Source organism: Diplotaxodon limnothrissa, linkage group LG8 (assembly GCF_057381915.1).
Source record: "Diplotaxodon limnothrissa isolate DT_005_m linkage group LG8, D_limnothrissa_male_GT1.1, whole genome shotgun sequence".
Taxonomy (NCBI): domain Eukaryota; kingdom Metazoa; phylum Chordata; class Actinopteri; order Cichliformes; family Cichlidae; genus Diplotaxodon; species Diplotaxodon limnothrissa.
In genome coordinates, this window is record NC_140603.1 from 23,988,379 (window position 1) to 24,003,853 (window position 15,475).

Genomic DNA, 15,475 nt, shown 5'->3' on the forward strand with positions numbered 1-15,475 from the left:
TTCAGACCTGTTGTACCTTGGGGGCTACAGGCCTGTTTTGGAGCCTCTCCCCCACCACAACTCCACCAGCAACATGAACCTGGAGGAGCAGGGGGCAGAGAGCAGGGTCCAGAGTCCCAAACATCCTTGCCGTGGACCACTCATTGTGTAACACACACGAACACACACCAATCTAAACTTACTCATCCAGTCAGCTCTTCTTAATCCTGCCACAGTGCTGCAGCGCTGGATACTGTCCTCACTGAACATCTTTCTCAAAATTTCCTGGATGATTCTGGATTGGAGTCAGGAGGAAAGAGGATCACACCTCTCCATTGTCTGTGCGTTTTTTTTTTTTTTTTTTTTTCCCTCACAGGAGTTTCCTTGTTTTCTTGTCTGTGATTTAACTTGTTGTGGGAATGATTAGCCTACTGCTACGTTATTATTTATTACCTGTAGGTTTAATGAGAGCTGTGTATTGTGACACTATCATTAGAAAAAATATATGCTGCTCCTCTTCTTTTTTCCCTTTCTTCCTATTACCAGCTAAACAGTCAGGGGCTACTGTGATCGGCAATCGGATTTATTACTAGCGTATTTCTCCTTCTCTGTTGTAAACTGTATGCCTGACGAGTGGTCGGACGCTTTGACGCTAAAAGTCAGCTGACACCGGACTACCTTACCTTACTGAGCTAGAAAGTGCTGACCCCTCTCCTCTCATCAGGGAGCTCCTGTCTCGACTTCGCATGCAACTTTCCAAGTTTTCCTCTCATTTCCACCATGATTTTGAAACACAACGACCTGTGCTGAATGTCAATTCAAAAGTGCAGAAGTGATCGGACTCGTATGGCGGTCGATGAGCCAAGTTACAGTGGCCAAAATGAACAGAGATCAACTGGAGGAAGGAAAAAAAAAAAGATGCCACACAGAATGTAGGACGATAATCTCTTAGAAGGGGAATGTACGGGACATCTGAAATGTCCCCTGACTGGAATCAAACACAAACTTTGACTCACACTCAAACACACCACTGGCACCGTCTCCATCTACAGCTCCATCTTAGCATGTCAGTATTATTGTAGTGCAACTTGAAATCAACAAATACCACCGAGCAATAAAGACACTGCATCTCATCCTTTTTTTCCTGCACTAGGATGCTTGTTCGCAGTTCAAACAGTGAAAAAAAACTGTTTGCGCTGCTGGGTCATATTCAGACGTTTCATTGTGTTACTGCTTTTTAAAAAAATAATAATAATTTCAGCGTTGCCATTGTAAATGGATTTCTTGTGAGACAAGCATCAATACAGTGAAAGACTTGGCCCACGCTGCTGTCTTGCATCTTGCTCATCTTCATGCTTCCCGGTTTGTACCATTCCCTCGAGCCTGTTTCTTCCTGTTTGTGACGCTTTTAGTTCGTGAGATATACTTTAATGTATGTCACCTGTTGTTGACCTTTTTGTGTTTTATTTTGTTGCAGAACACTGTGTTGTTTATTAGAATGTGGATGAAAATATGTGAAAAATTTGTAAAGGTTTACACACGAATAACTGAAAAGGGACAATATCAACATTTAATGCACTATTAGCTGATTCCTAGACGACACACTTTGCGGTGCATGAGGCGACAGTAGAGTAAGCATGTTAGTCTAGGTCAGCCTGCACCCTACTGTAGACTTGATGATGGATCACTGCACATGCATAAAGACGTAACGTATCCTTCTGCAGTGTTAAATATCAGTTTCTGGAACCCTATTCTGTTGGCCGTTAAGGTCAAGACTACTGCACTACTATAACCAAGCTGCGAACAGTCACATCATCACAGTCCGAATGTGTTAATGAAGCTGTATTACGGCACCAGTCACAGTATGATATCAAAGGGATGGGTCCCAAATCTGCAAGACCCACTTTTCTAGAGTGAAAATGTCAATGAAGACTTTGAACAGACAATAAAGTTTTTGCAACTAAACAGACATTTGAGGGATTTTCTGTTGAGTTCAAATGGAAGGATTCATTAATCAGTGCTAGGTTGTGTTTTGGTTTATGTCTCTGAGCATGAACTGCTTCTCTGAGGAGTTTCCTAACATGGTCACTGTGAGTGAAAATCGCTCGACGCACTTATTTTACAGTCATTTTTCAGACTTTGGTATGCTTTATTTTCCCAGAAGAAAGTTCAAACTCACTAGTAGAAAATTCTTACAGCTAAATTGGAACCATTCCCACACAACAAAATTGACCTTTCCATCCATCTATTCTCTTCCTTTTATCCTTATCTGTGTTGCCCCAAATGATCTTTTCTGCTTACAAATATATACATGTGAGCGGATTTGTGTACTTCCCAAAAGATGTCACCAATCAGCATAACAGTAGCCAAATGTGGCATCCCTATCAGTCCCTGTCCTAAAAAAAGAAAATGAAGTAATAATCCAAAAACAGAAAAAAGAAGAAGAATATGGTTTCATCTTTTTACTTATAACTACACAACTCAGCAGATTTTTCTGTATCTGTCAGCTAACTTGTTTCCATCACTCCAAACTAAAACCAATCTTGTATTGCCAATGATCCGCCTGGTGAATAGTCCTCATTCTGTGATATGGTTTTGGTCGTCCTCCGTATGACTCACACAAGGCTATATAGGGAATTCCAGGAGCTGCTAAAAATTCTTGACAAACCCTCCTTTTCACTAGGGTATGGCATGTAGTTTGAGCTGGAGAAGATTTAGACAGTCCTAGCACAGTGTCCTGTTGTAATCCAGACACATTACAGTACAGTGTTTCTCTGTGACTGTGACTCTGTGTGTCTATAGCAACACAACTGAAAAATGCCAAAATAGCTTTAAACATGACTCTGGTCCTCTCATGGAAATAGTCTCAGTATCTATAACTACAGTTATTTGAATAGTTTCCAGATTTGTGAACAATACTCACACACAACAATAAATTGATACACTTTAGAAGTGAAAAGTAGTCAGTCACCTGTCAGATATATCTTTATCTTTCAGAAGTTCAAGAGCCATTCTCGACTATATACTGCACTATATAAGATAGATATGTGACGTAACCTGCTTATTTGTGGGCTACTGTTCTGAAGCCTCTAGGGTCTGACATTTTGCCCTTTGCTCTCTTGGTGTTTTGAAAACAGATGTGACCATATTTAAAAGAGAGGATTGAGCTAAACAGTTAATACTAGTAGTTAGTACTAGTATGCTGGAGGTTAAAGGTAGTTTCTATAAAAATGATTGCTAAAAGTCAGTTAAATATGTTGGCTGGGCTGTGGCACAGTTTTTAGTAAGGCAAACCTTTTCCATTGGCAGTTTTCGTTGGACTTCTTTATTGTACTACCACTTGGCTCATGGTTAGTGATTATTTGCAGGCAAATTTGAAAAGGCTCCAAGCAGCTGTCACAATGCTAGCAGCCAAAGCAATCAGAGCTTTTTTGGTACAGCGCCTTCTTTGCATCTGATTTCACCCAGTGAAAACCGGCAACCTCCAGGAACTGCTGCCAACCACTCGGGAAATACACATTTCCCCAGCAACCAGTGGTTGTATCACATCTAACTCAACAACTCTTAAGCAATGTGCACATGATGTCGTGAGAAACCTCAATACTACTAGAAGACTTTTTGACAGGCAGAGGAGGGGCCCCTGGTTGCCCATCATTGAGAACTCGGGTTTAATTTGCATTGGCATACTTTTGTAACAACCCCACAGACACTGGTTAAGAGGTTAAAAGTTACGAGCTGTTATACGTTATACTTATTAATCAAGCAAAAATGAAGCTCAAACACTCAACTGTTCATTTAGATAGGTAATCTAACAAATAATCAGTAGCAAAGGTAAACTCCAGTTTGATAACAGCCAGCCTGTTAAATCTGGACTGTATGAGTGAAGTCACTTAACTGTACAGAAAGTCTTTTTGCCTAAATAATACATGATATTTGATGTTCAGCTGGGCACTGAGACTGGAAGACGATGGGAGTAAGTGGTTTTAATGGGGACAGTGTTCATAATGTCATTACCACTTTGTTTTAGTGATCAAGTTGCGCTCTAATTGAATTCTACCTTCTCATTTGAGGTTTGCAGGTTTGTGTCTGTTACAGGAAATATCTCTTATGTAACTCAAAGACTGTGTCACCAGCAAGCTGCAAATTTGCGTTATCTCTGTCCCAAAACATATAAAGCCCCTCCACCCGCCTTTACCTTAGTTTTATTTGTTATTCTTCTCGTAAACCTATAATCTTTATCTGCCTCAAGAAGTAAGTGTCATATATACTGTATGTCCCTTTCCTCTGTAAGCCAATTACAGAATCAGAGTGCAGGGGAGGGTTTTTCTCATTTAAGGCAGCAAGCCAGGTCATTTGTTGTGCCCAGCCCTCCCCTTCTCAGATTAAATGTCAGGGCAGCAGCTCTAACAGCAGGGACACATGCTTCTCTGGAAGTAGCTCAACCACACAGAGACACTCTCACAGCTGCATATACGATGTATTCAGCTTTTCTCATCCTGATCATCTTAACTGGTAAGACTTTGTGTTGTTTGGAGTGTTATTTCATTAATAGACAGCAGAGTACTTCCCATCCTGCATGTATCTGATTCTTTAAGTTTTTACATTGTTTGTAACAGTAACTTTTCTTGGACATATCTCATAAAGGCATAATAGAGATTAAGACAAATCGGGGACCGAAAAATGTTCAAATGAGAGTTATTGTTATTATTTCCAATAAAAAAGATGAAACTTGAGATTTAAGCAAGGGAAGAAAAAAGGAAAACACAAGTAATTTAATGGGCTAGAAGTGTAGGATCTTTAATGACAATAGACAGTTTTAATTATTTTAAATCCACATTAATCTAATTCTAGATTTAAACATATTATGAAACTTGAGTTTCCTGAAAACAGTATCCTGACACTACAAGGAAAATTAAATGATAAAAGCACTGCAGACAAAAAAAACAACAGATTAAGAAACAAGAAACAAACTAAGCAGCTGTGTACAAGCTCTCAATTTCTCTTTTTTCCAAACAAAAGTTAAAAATGAATGGCAAAATATATTGTTTAAAATCTAAATTCCAATAGAAATCATTTATCTGACAACTATTTTGCTGTAGGTGTGACTTCCTGTCAGAAAGTGTGCAGTTACCACGATGTTCTGGACTATCTGAACCTGACCACAGATAACAGTGTGTTTAAACTGACGCGGCCTGTGCTGGACTACACGCACCCCACCAAAGTAGAGCTGGACATCATCCTGTATGCCATCCTGGCTGTGGTAGGTGCAACATTACTGCATTTATGTGTTATTAATGAGCTAAATGCTACAATGAAGGTGGTCATTACTGACATCACTTTATTTTCAGATTGAGAAAGCACAAACTTTTATTCCCTTTGTCTGGGCAACCCTGGTGAGTTTATTTTCTTCAGATCTACATTAGGTTAACACAAAGCCCAGCTAATCTTTCTGGGGTCTATATTAAAAATATATGTCAACACATTTCAAAACAACATAAAACTAAAATAAATAAATATAGAAAGCACACTACAAAAATGATAATTTGACATTCATGATAAAGCTAAGCTCCACAGATGTTGTTTTAGGACTTGTTAAATTAAGTATTGTACATTGATCTGTTTGATGCAGTCTTTCATTGGTCTATCTGCTCTATTCTGCACAAGGTGAAATAAAAAACGGCCCAATGAGGATGCAAATCATGGTCTGCCTGAGACACACCTTGTGCATCTCCGTCTTTGACTTTTCTGATAATCTAACCTTAATGCAGATATGGAATAATGAACGCATCTCATGGGACCCTGATCAGTTTTGTGGAATTACTCATATCACAATTCCTCGAGAAATCCTCTGGAAACCAGATGTCTTCATTTATGAGATGTGAGTCAGCAACACACACGGACATGAAGTGTAGTTTATTACAAAATCAAACACAAACAGGTTCAAAAGGAGACACTTTTATTCATTTTGTTCAAATCAAAGTGTGTCAAAAAAGTGTTTCCTGGCCTGAGAGATCAATATTTTGAATAAAATTGGATTCACATTGCAAAATAAATACTTTTGGCATGTTAAATCTTTGAAAATCACAGTGAAATGAAGGTCATAACTCTTTTTCTCATAGCTGAATTTGAAATACTTTTTATTTAGAGTGAAATGTGAACAGGACTGCTGAGGGCAGCTGCTAAAACAAATCATATATAACAACCTATAAACTATGACCGCTCACCTGTCATAAGTGTCAAACAGAATTATAATTTGTTAGGTCATCACCAATTTATTTTTCATGGACAATGCTGCTTTGTGATGCTATCTATTTATTAAGCCAGTTTATTGATATAACAGACACTTTCCTGTTTGCAGTTTACGTTGTTTTTGGCTAGACATATTTGTTAGGTACACCTGTTCAACTGCTTGTTAACAGGAATATCTAATCAGCCAATTATATGGCATCAACTCAATGCATTTAGCTATATAGACACTATGAGAACAACCTGCTGAAATCCAAACTGACCATCATTATGGATATCAGTAAGGAGGAATGTTTGCAGGAGCTTGCTTTTTTGCAAAAAATCATTTTATAGTTGTTCAACATCAAATGTAACAGCTTGATATCTGCTGCCATCCTGTGTTTGTTTAGAAGGTCAGGCGCTTCATTGTGTGCACACTTTATTAAAGTACACGCAGCAGCTTTTATACTACTTTAAAACAAACACATTATCCTGCTGCTGTGACAGCAGGAGCTTCAGAATAATTCAGTCAGTTTATAATTAGTATCATCAAATTATGCTGTGTAGGTGCTCTGCAAACATACTGAAAGAGAGAATAATGTGTGTGTGTGTGTGTGTGTGTGTGTGTGTGTGTGTGTGTGTGTGTGTGTGTGTGTGTGTGTGTGTGTGTGTGTGTGTTGTGGTCTTAGGATACAGACGGACGACTCCCCTCAGAGTTATTACATCTCCGTAGCCTACGATGGGACGATCACTTCTGAGGACGACATTAAGATTGTCAGTACCTGTAAGATGGATGTCCACAAGTTCCCCTTCGACACGCAGAAATGTAACATCACCATTGGTTCTGCAAGTCACTGTGGTGAGGGAGGATGAGTGTTCTGGTGTGTTTTCTCCTGCTTTCATAGTTGTTTGAACTCTGAAACGTTTCTCTCATTCTTTCTGTCATTTCCCAAAACAGTAGATGAGATGCGACTTTCTCCTTTCTCCAACTCCTCCCGGGCCACGCAGTTTTCCCGTGAAGTGATGAAAACACAGGGAGAGTGGGAATTCCTCCAACTGTCCATCTCCAAAGTCAATATGACCTTTGAAAATAAACTGTGGGAAAGCCTCATATACACTGTACGTAATACACAGAAAGAAAAACACAAGTGGCAAATTACATTAAAAAAACAAAAACAAAAACAAGATAAGAGACGTCATTAACATTTACATCTCTACAAGCCCAGTTCCAAAAAAGTCAGGACGTTGTGTAAAACGAACAGAGAAAACAATGAAATGTTTAAACTGAGACATTTTTCAATTTCATTAAAAATATTTCTTGAAATAAAAGCTTCTCGTATTCACAAAACAGGAATGCTGCAGAACTGACTACAATGGTCTTGTGATAATAACTTTATATGACCAAATCAAGCAATTTATGATAAATAACCAATTTTAAAAGTTACTTCTGCAATACTACACCCACACAATATGATAACTTTCACACAAGGTAAATCTAACCTAACCACTGAACCCGTTTTCCCAGTTCAGCATGAAGAGGAGACCACTCCTCCACGTTATTAACTTCCTGTTGCCCATCTTATTCTTCCTAACTCTGGATCTCGCCTCCTTCTTCATCGCTGACCATCGAGGAGAGAAGCTGGGCTTCAAAGTCACCGTCCTGCTGGCAATCTCCGTTCTGCTGCTCATCCTGAACGACATCCTGCCCTCCATGTCCAACAAGACCCCACTCATAGGTAAAGACTCCTTCCTTAAGGGATGATGTTTAAGTGTGGTGACGTATTTCATGTATGTAGAAGAACCAGATACCAAAAGAAAAAAAAATAACTGTTGCTTGTTTCATCCTTTCAGCAACATACTGCATTGTGATTTTTGCCCTTATGCTGCTCAGTCTGCTGGAGACAATTTTGGTTACACATCTGATAGAAAAAGACTCCCAAGTCAAGCTTAAGGTGAAGAATGAACATAAAAAAGCCAAAACTAATAAAAGCGATGCAGGTGAGATACGTAAAAAGCTTCTCAGATACTGATCACAGATTTAGTCTATAGTATCAGTCTGCTAAAACAAGAATTCAGATCTCAGGTAATCCCTGAGAGAACCTGCAAAGGAAAAATGCTTTAAAACATTAAATGCAGTAAACATGAAAAGTGTCTGGAAACACAAGCAAACATATTGAAAAAGAGAACAAAAAGAAGGCGATGATTTGCATGCTGTACATTTAATTTCAAAAGCTTCATCTTATCTTTAGTTAGCAGATGTTTCATGTTTTAAATGTGTGTAAATTCTTGTGACAAACCTACTGTTTGCTTTCAGAAGACAAAAGACAGACCTGCTGTTCCTGCATCTGCATAGTGTCCAGTGATGAGGAACAGCATGAGCTACTGCCTGTTGCTGAAGTGGTACAGTTTGAGCACATGCATGCAGATATTGCATTAATATGACATGACAGGAGAGCAAAATTGTATTAACATCTTTACAAGATCTTAATTAATCAGTGACAACAAAACAAATGTGTAAATTCATCTTGAGTGGGATGAATAAGATCTTCAGAGCACACATTTTGACTGGCCAACATCAAATCAGGGCTCAGATTCCTGTTTACAGACTAAAAAGAAAAGATACTTTGTTGTGAAGAATACAACACAGCCTTACAGAAATGGAAGAAATTAGCATTGATTATGTTGCAGTATTATTTGGGGAACCTCTCGGGTCCTGATATATTCCCCTGGACATTACTGTCACATGAAAGTAATGATTTGGATAAAGCTGTTGTTGGTCAGTGATAAACTATGTGCTCTGTAGCGCTGGAGGAAATGTTTTAAATAAAATATCATTGCTCTGATGATGAAATAAACTTGCTCTAAATAACTGATACTAAGATTATTTATAAATGGGATTAAGTTCCCTTAAACACACAAGAAAAGCCCCCAAAAACACAGTTTTGGAGGAAAATGACTTAGGCTAAAAATGATCGTTGATACAATAACAGACAGTTATTAAATTATTAAAAGTACATGCAGTTTTAATAAAAACAAAGACCAAACTGTTGTTGCAGCATTAAAACACCAGGGGTCAGTGCAGATGGATGAGGTTACAGAGTGTTACATGATGGTTCAGTGCAAGATTCAGTAGTTTTACACATGAACCCTCACATTTATTAAGAATAAGTAAGCGGTGGCACTAAATAAAAAGTAAAATGCTAGTATTCACAGATGTAAGATTGTTGTAAAATATTTATTTTCATTATCTTTAAAATTGTGAGTTTCTCGTGTGTCAAAACCTATTTCCTGTTTAATCAAACTATTTGAACCAATATTGGGAAAAAACCTTGTGTTAATAAGCGTTACAGTATAATAGAGGTGCTATACTGAGCTACCTACAAAATGTTGCTGGTAAATACCTGCTAATAATGCAATAAATATGATTTTTTTTTTAGACGTGGGACCCCCCCCCCCCCCCCCCCCCCAAAAAAAAAGAAAAAAAATTGCTGGCATCTCTGCGATAATGCAGAGGCCTGATATATTTTTTCCCATCAGGCCTCATTTCAGCGTGAAATAGTCATACAAGATTTGATTTAGCTGGAAACAGCAGAGGTAACGTCGCAAAGCAAATATAGGCCAGTTATTATGCTGATTGTGCTCATAATATCAATTTATGTCCATTCAATGTTTTTAGACTCCAGATTAGTGTTTTTGCCACTATTGCTCATGATGCAATATCACTCTCATCACCATAAACTCTCTCTGACATCCTTCTTTGACTGCTTGACTTTGTGCAGGTTAACAACAGTAATCATACAGGAGAGTATAATGTGCTGGTGCTGATCCTGGAGGAGCTGAAGGAGCTGAAGAAATCACTAAATCTGCACCTCAGTGGCAGCGAAAAGGGAGGGAAGTACGTCCAGTGGGCAGCCAGAATCAACAGGGTTTTCTTCATTTTCTATGCTGTCACTGTGTCGCTCTTTCTCTCTCTCATGTACACTGAGTGGAACACTTAGAAATGTAGAGTATTTCCTATTAATACTACAGTTTCTGTACAGTAGAGTATTTGTGTCAAAATATGGCTTGTATTGTCTTTTTGTATTTTAGGACATCATGTTAATGTTGTAAAACCTTATTATTTTTTGTTTTATATACACTTTATATAGTTTCGCGTTCAACTTTTCCATAGTTAAAGTTAGATGATCCCTCAGACATGTATTGGAATGAGAATGATCAAAGTGTTAACCCTAAACGTTTGGCTTGATTAATCAGCCATCACTTTATAGGCCAAGCTGTTGTATTATGCTTAATGAATGCTGAGTGAAGTGTCCAATAAACCAAGAAACAGAAAAACCCAAACTACTTAAACAATGACTCAGTTTGTGGGCCATAATAAACAAATATTATCATCTCAGAATATTTTTTAATAAATAAAGCCTTAAGCCATCACATGTCTCTTTATATTTTGTTTCCAATGAGTCAGACATTCATGTAATTTTTAAAAGTGGTCTTCAGCAACAGTTCTCCAGGCTTTCTGAAGGTCTTGAAAAGTTTCAGAAGGATGTTTTTTATTAATTTATTTGTTTGTTACATCACTTAACGCTGACATATGAATCATTTAAGCATAAAAAGCCACCTAAATCAAAGAATGAACTGGTGTTGTGTCTGTACATGTCAGACAACAACAACGAAAACACTGTTTTGAAAATACAACTTTAGACACTGTGTTGTTAAAAGTCTATTACATTAACATTAAGGGAAGTTGTTCCCATTTCTTTAGCTGAATTTACAAAAAATGTCAAAGAAGAAGAACATGTTTATCAAAGCGCTTTATATCAGGTGTGCAGTGTGCACTTTGACTGGATATGTGAAAGGCAAAAGAAGATGTGGCAGGCCTAAAAAACTAGCAGATGAACAGTATCTGAAAGGCTATCCACAGCCTGGTCACAACCAAAAACATCAATATTATTCATATAGTATGTAGCATCCCAAAAATCTCTAAATGTTTTGTTGTAGACTCAAAGAGAAAAAATACTTCAAAAAATGATTTAACGGTAACAAGATGAAAGAAACCTCAGACGAGCAAAAGGAGAGGGTTCCCTTTACCGGTGCAGGCAGGCATGTCATAGATGTTTGCTACAGGAGAACAGCCTGGCAGATTAGTGTAAAGGACATTTGAGATTAAATCCTGCCTGCATCTAGTCTAATGTAAACTGGACAGGGCAATAAATCAGTCATTATCAAAGGGGAACATCTATCTTCAAACTTCATCTATCAAACACGCACTCACTGACCTCACTGATTTCATATTTCTGACGTTCAATCTCTCCCGCCTGTCATACTTCAGTCCTCCTTCACCTCACAGCTCATTTGTTAAAACCAATCATGTTCATTCTCAGCCACCTGATATCGTGTTGTAAACATATTATGAGAAAAGAGGCCAGCTAGTAATTTCATTCAGCACAGGGTGGATCTGGGGTTAGTGGACTGTTCCTCTTTTATCGTCTACGCCATTGAATCAGCCATGTTGGCGTGCACCACTTTACCATTTGGACTTTAAACTGCACATTAAAAACAAAAGCAAACACACATTAAGGTGTTCTTTGATAGTAATGATAAATTCTGCAAACCTTTAGTGTTGTCATTATGACTATTACCAAACTTAACTCAGTTGTCTACTTTGTCTATGCTAGTTTGCAGTTTATTTACTTAAACAATTTTTCTACAAATCAAAGTTGCATCTCCAGTGGTGTTTTTGTGTGTTATAGGATTAAAGTAGAAACAGCAACCTTTTTCACTCACTATGTTTTTATACACCACTCTGCATTTACTTACTAGTTGTTATTAATCTCTAATTGTCTTCCGCAGCATGTCCTTGTTCTGTCTTCATCCCCAACCAGTTGTGGTAGATGGCCACCCCTCCTTGAGCCTGGTTCTGCTGGAGGTTTTGTCACGATCCTGGGTCTTTTGACCCAGCGTTTTGAGATTTTGTTTATTTTGATGTTTATGTTTAAGTTCATTAGGTTATCTAAGTTCATTTGTTTATTAGATTCCCCTTTGTGCTGTCAAGCCCTGTGTTAAGTCTCTCTTGTCCTTTATGTGTTTCATGTCTGCATGTCTTTTGTTGTCAAGTTCGTGTAGTCATGTCTGCGTTTCATTTTGTTTCCTGTTTTATTTTGAAGAGGTCCTGTGTTCCTAGGTTAAATGTGTTTAGTTTTACTTTTCCCCTGTGAGTTCATTATGTTCATGTGGGTTGTGCTGTTTTGATCTTTATAGTTATTATTACGCTAGGTTTGTTTATGGTTATTGTGGTTATAATTCTTAGGTTTTGTTATATGGCTTCCTGTGTTCCATGTTGTGCTTACGTGATGTCTTTCTGTCCCATGTTTCAGGTCCCTATGTTCTGTCTCCCCAGTCTGTTAAGTTTACATATCTGGAGTTCAGTCAGTGTGTTTCCTGTTTTACTTTGAAGGTCTGTGTCTCATGTCAGTGTTTCTAGTTTTGCTTCCCTTGTCTCGTCCAGCCTAATTACTCCCAGCTGTGCTCTCCTTCTGTGTCTCATTTCCCTCGTTATCCCTCTGTGTATTTAAGCCCTGTGTTTCTCTTTGTCAGGGTTGTAGTGTCCCCTCATAGCTGTGTGATAACCCCTGTGTTTTCATGTATGATTTATTATTAGTGGTCCCAGTTTAGTTTTGTTCTTTGTTTCCCTTCCACCCCTGCAATAAAGCAGTGTTTTTGAGTTCACGTTTGTCTTGATGAGTTTTGCGTTTGGGTTCTTCTCTTGCCTGTAGTGATGGTGAGATGAAGCCTCATGATGAACTGAAGCTTTCCACCCAATTGGTCGACTCATGGTTCGAAGCATTGTGATGATTCATTTGCTCTACTGCGCCATCAAGTGGACAATTCAAGTGAAGCGGGCTCTGTGATTATAATGATGTGTAAACCTCTAAACTGAATAAATAAATTGTTTTCTTGGTTATTTATCCCGAATATTGTCTCAGTATGTGTGATACAAAAGAGAAAGTGGAAAGTATCAGGACAGCGTTTTGGTATGATTGTGTAACTGTCAGCCTCAGACAGTCAGTCAATAGTATAATTCAGATCATAGATCTGTACATTTGCATATTTGTATAACTATAAAAAGAAAGCTGACACTTTCGAGACTTTATCTAATGTGTAAGCATCACAGCAGATGCCTTTGTGTCAACATAGCTGAGGCTAAAACAGAAAAACGATTTTATAAAAATATTCAGCAGTAGATCAAAACCGAAAGAAAACCATCAATCAACAAATGAACATTACCTGATGCTGCTGAATTGAAGCAGAGCAAATAGAGGTTTTATTAGAGACACACCTTAGCGTTTTGCAATTTTGCATAATGTTAAAAAGTTTCAATTATTTTAGTAGCCTATTGAACGGCAGAAATTAGGTTTTCTTTTCGGAAGTATTTAAATGGGAAAGAACAGCGGCTGACAAACAACGGAGGTCTTATGCGTAACAAACAAGCGAATAATGCAGAAAACAGATTTTTAGACGGGAAACTGTTCTTGAAGCATACTGTGTGTGTGTGTGTGTGTGTGTGTGTGTGTGTGTGTGTGTGTGTGTGTGTGTGAGAGAGAGAGAGAGAAAGCTGTGCATGAAGTGTGATTTTATCCTGGTGAAAGCAAAACAGCAAAAGTAAGAGGAAATTCATGACGATGTTTATGTGAAGCGTAGTTTGGATCTTCTTTTTCTGCTGGTTCGGTCAATATTGTTTGAAGAGAAATAAAACCTGCAGCTTCAGAATCAGCGCAAAAAAGGCGTAAACACGAAGCATGGACCCGCCGACGGATCAGAATCAGTGAACTGTCGGCTTTCAGCCCCGACCGTGTCCGTGCTGTCTGGTGAGAAAGGCGACATCTCACTGATTCTGATCCGTCAGCGGTCCGCGCCTTGTGTTTACGTCTTTGTGCAGAATCGGTGTACCTGCTCTCATTTACTGTTTTAGCTGTTTGGTGGTGGTTGAAATGTAGTAATATTTATATTAAAAATCGATTCAGGATTTTAATGAATCGATATCACGTTATCCAAGCTAGAATCGATTTTAATCGATAATCAAAACCCGCTCCTAGTACCTGTGTAATCATGCTTATGTACATCTGGATAATGACACAAACTAGTGTTTGGTGCTTCACTTTTTAATAAACTAAAAGACAGAAATCAGATTATAGGATGTGTAGTGTTGTTTATTTATATTATGGTGTTTATCATTTGTGATATTTATTACAGTGTGCATACTTTATTAGGAGAGACAAAATTAAAAAAAAAACCTCTCTTCCTTGCTGGTTCCATCGAAGAAGAAATGCTCAAGTAACTATGTAGCACGTACGTAATCCAATTCCACAACATAGTGTGATGGGGAATCAGCTGTTTTTCTGCCCATTTTATTTCGAATCTGGCGCGAACCGGTGAACCAGTCCCTGAATCAGTCACGTGGTACGGACTGCCCGCGAGGCCTCGAACGTCACTGCATACGTAATCAAGGCAAGCCTCGATACGCGCTTCACAAAAACGCCCCCGAGATTACCCAAGACACGATTCGACGCTTCGACACACAGGACACATCACTACTTGCCTGCACACAGTTGTTTTGTGACAGGTTTCTTCCTGTTAAAAGGGAGTTTTTCCTTCCCACTGCCGCCAAAGTACTTCCTCATACGATGTCATAAGATTGTTGAGGTTTTCTCTTTCTTTGCATTATTGTAGGATCTTTACCTTATAGTACAGAGCATTTTGAGGAAACAGTTTTTCTGATTTTGTGTTATGCAAGTAAACCTGCATTTAATTTAATTGAAAGTTTAGAGAGTAAATTTGGTTTCTTTCTCCAGTTTTTCAACACAACACTGTGTCACTAAAACCATTGTTGCATCAGGCTGTAAACTAGTTGTTTCTACTGTAAACTTGGGTATTTCATAGTCAGTGTTGGGAAGGTTACTTTTAAAATGTATTCCATTACAGAATACAGATTACATGCCCCAAAATGTATTCTGTAACGTATTCCGTTACGTTACTCAATGACAGTAACGTATTCTGAATACTTTGGATTACTTACTATATTATCATGCTTTTTACAACAACGTGAATGTACTATTGCTGTGTGATTTATTACTATTACTGAAGGTCCGCGACTCCGAACTGTAGTAAAGGGACCTCTGACTAATACGGCGGGGTCCCTGTCGGCTCGTAGCCGAAAAATAGCTTTACTTTGTTGTGTGGGTCAACTTTTCTTGCGAGAGACAGAGAGAGGCGT

The 15,475-nt window shown here is 38.3% G+C and overlaps 2 protein-coding genes across 4 annotated transcripts in view; both read left to right on the plus strand.

The window, feature by feature from the left end:
- Positions 1-1,922, plus strand: part of rnf157 (ring finger protein 157) — a 25,252-nt gene extending 23,330 nt beyond the window's left edge. For 2 of the 3 annotated variants that reach the window (XM_085361536.1, XM_085361539.1), the window contains one exon: positions 6-1,922. In XM_085361536.1, the coding sequence (XP_085217662.1) occupies positions 6-151 (146 nt within the window). In that variant the 3' untranslated portion in view covers positions 152-1,922. The remainder of the gene's footprint in view (positions 1-5) is intronic. The other variant, XM_085361538.1, reaches the window with a different exon arrangement.
- Positions 1,923-4,454: 2,532 nt separating this feature from the next.
- On the plus strand, positions 4,455-10,202 carry LOC146626962 (5-hydroxytryptamine receptor 3C-like). The gene is made up of 10 exons (XM_085360939.1): positions 4,455-4,491; positions 5,079-5,239; positions 5,328-5,372; positions 5,748-5,857; positions 6,894-7,063; positions 7,163-7,323; positions 7,730-7,940; positions 8,056-8,202; positions 8,519-8,604; positions 9,984-10,202. The coding sequence occupies exons 1-10, from the start codon at positions 4,455-4,457 to the stop codon at positions 10,200-10,202; spliced, it is 1,347 nt and encodes a 448-aa protein (XP_085217065.1).
- The last annotated feature ends 5,273 nt before the right edge of the window (positions 10,203-15,475 follow it).

Excerpts from the sequence above, each read along its gene's own strand:
- LOC146626962 (XM_085360939.1), top strand. The coding sequence starts at position 4,455 with ATGTATTCAGCTTTTCTCATCCTGATCATCTTAACTG. Across the intron at positions 4,492-5,078 it reads CATCCTGATCATCTTAACTG|GTGTGACTTCCTGTCAGAAA; the intron begins GTAAGACTTTGT and ends ATTTTGCTGTAG. Across the intron at positions 5,373-5,747 it reads CCTTTGTCTGGGCAACCCTG|ATATGGAATAATGAACGCAT; the intron begins GTGAGTTTATTT and ends ACCTTAATGCAG.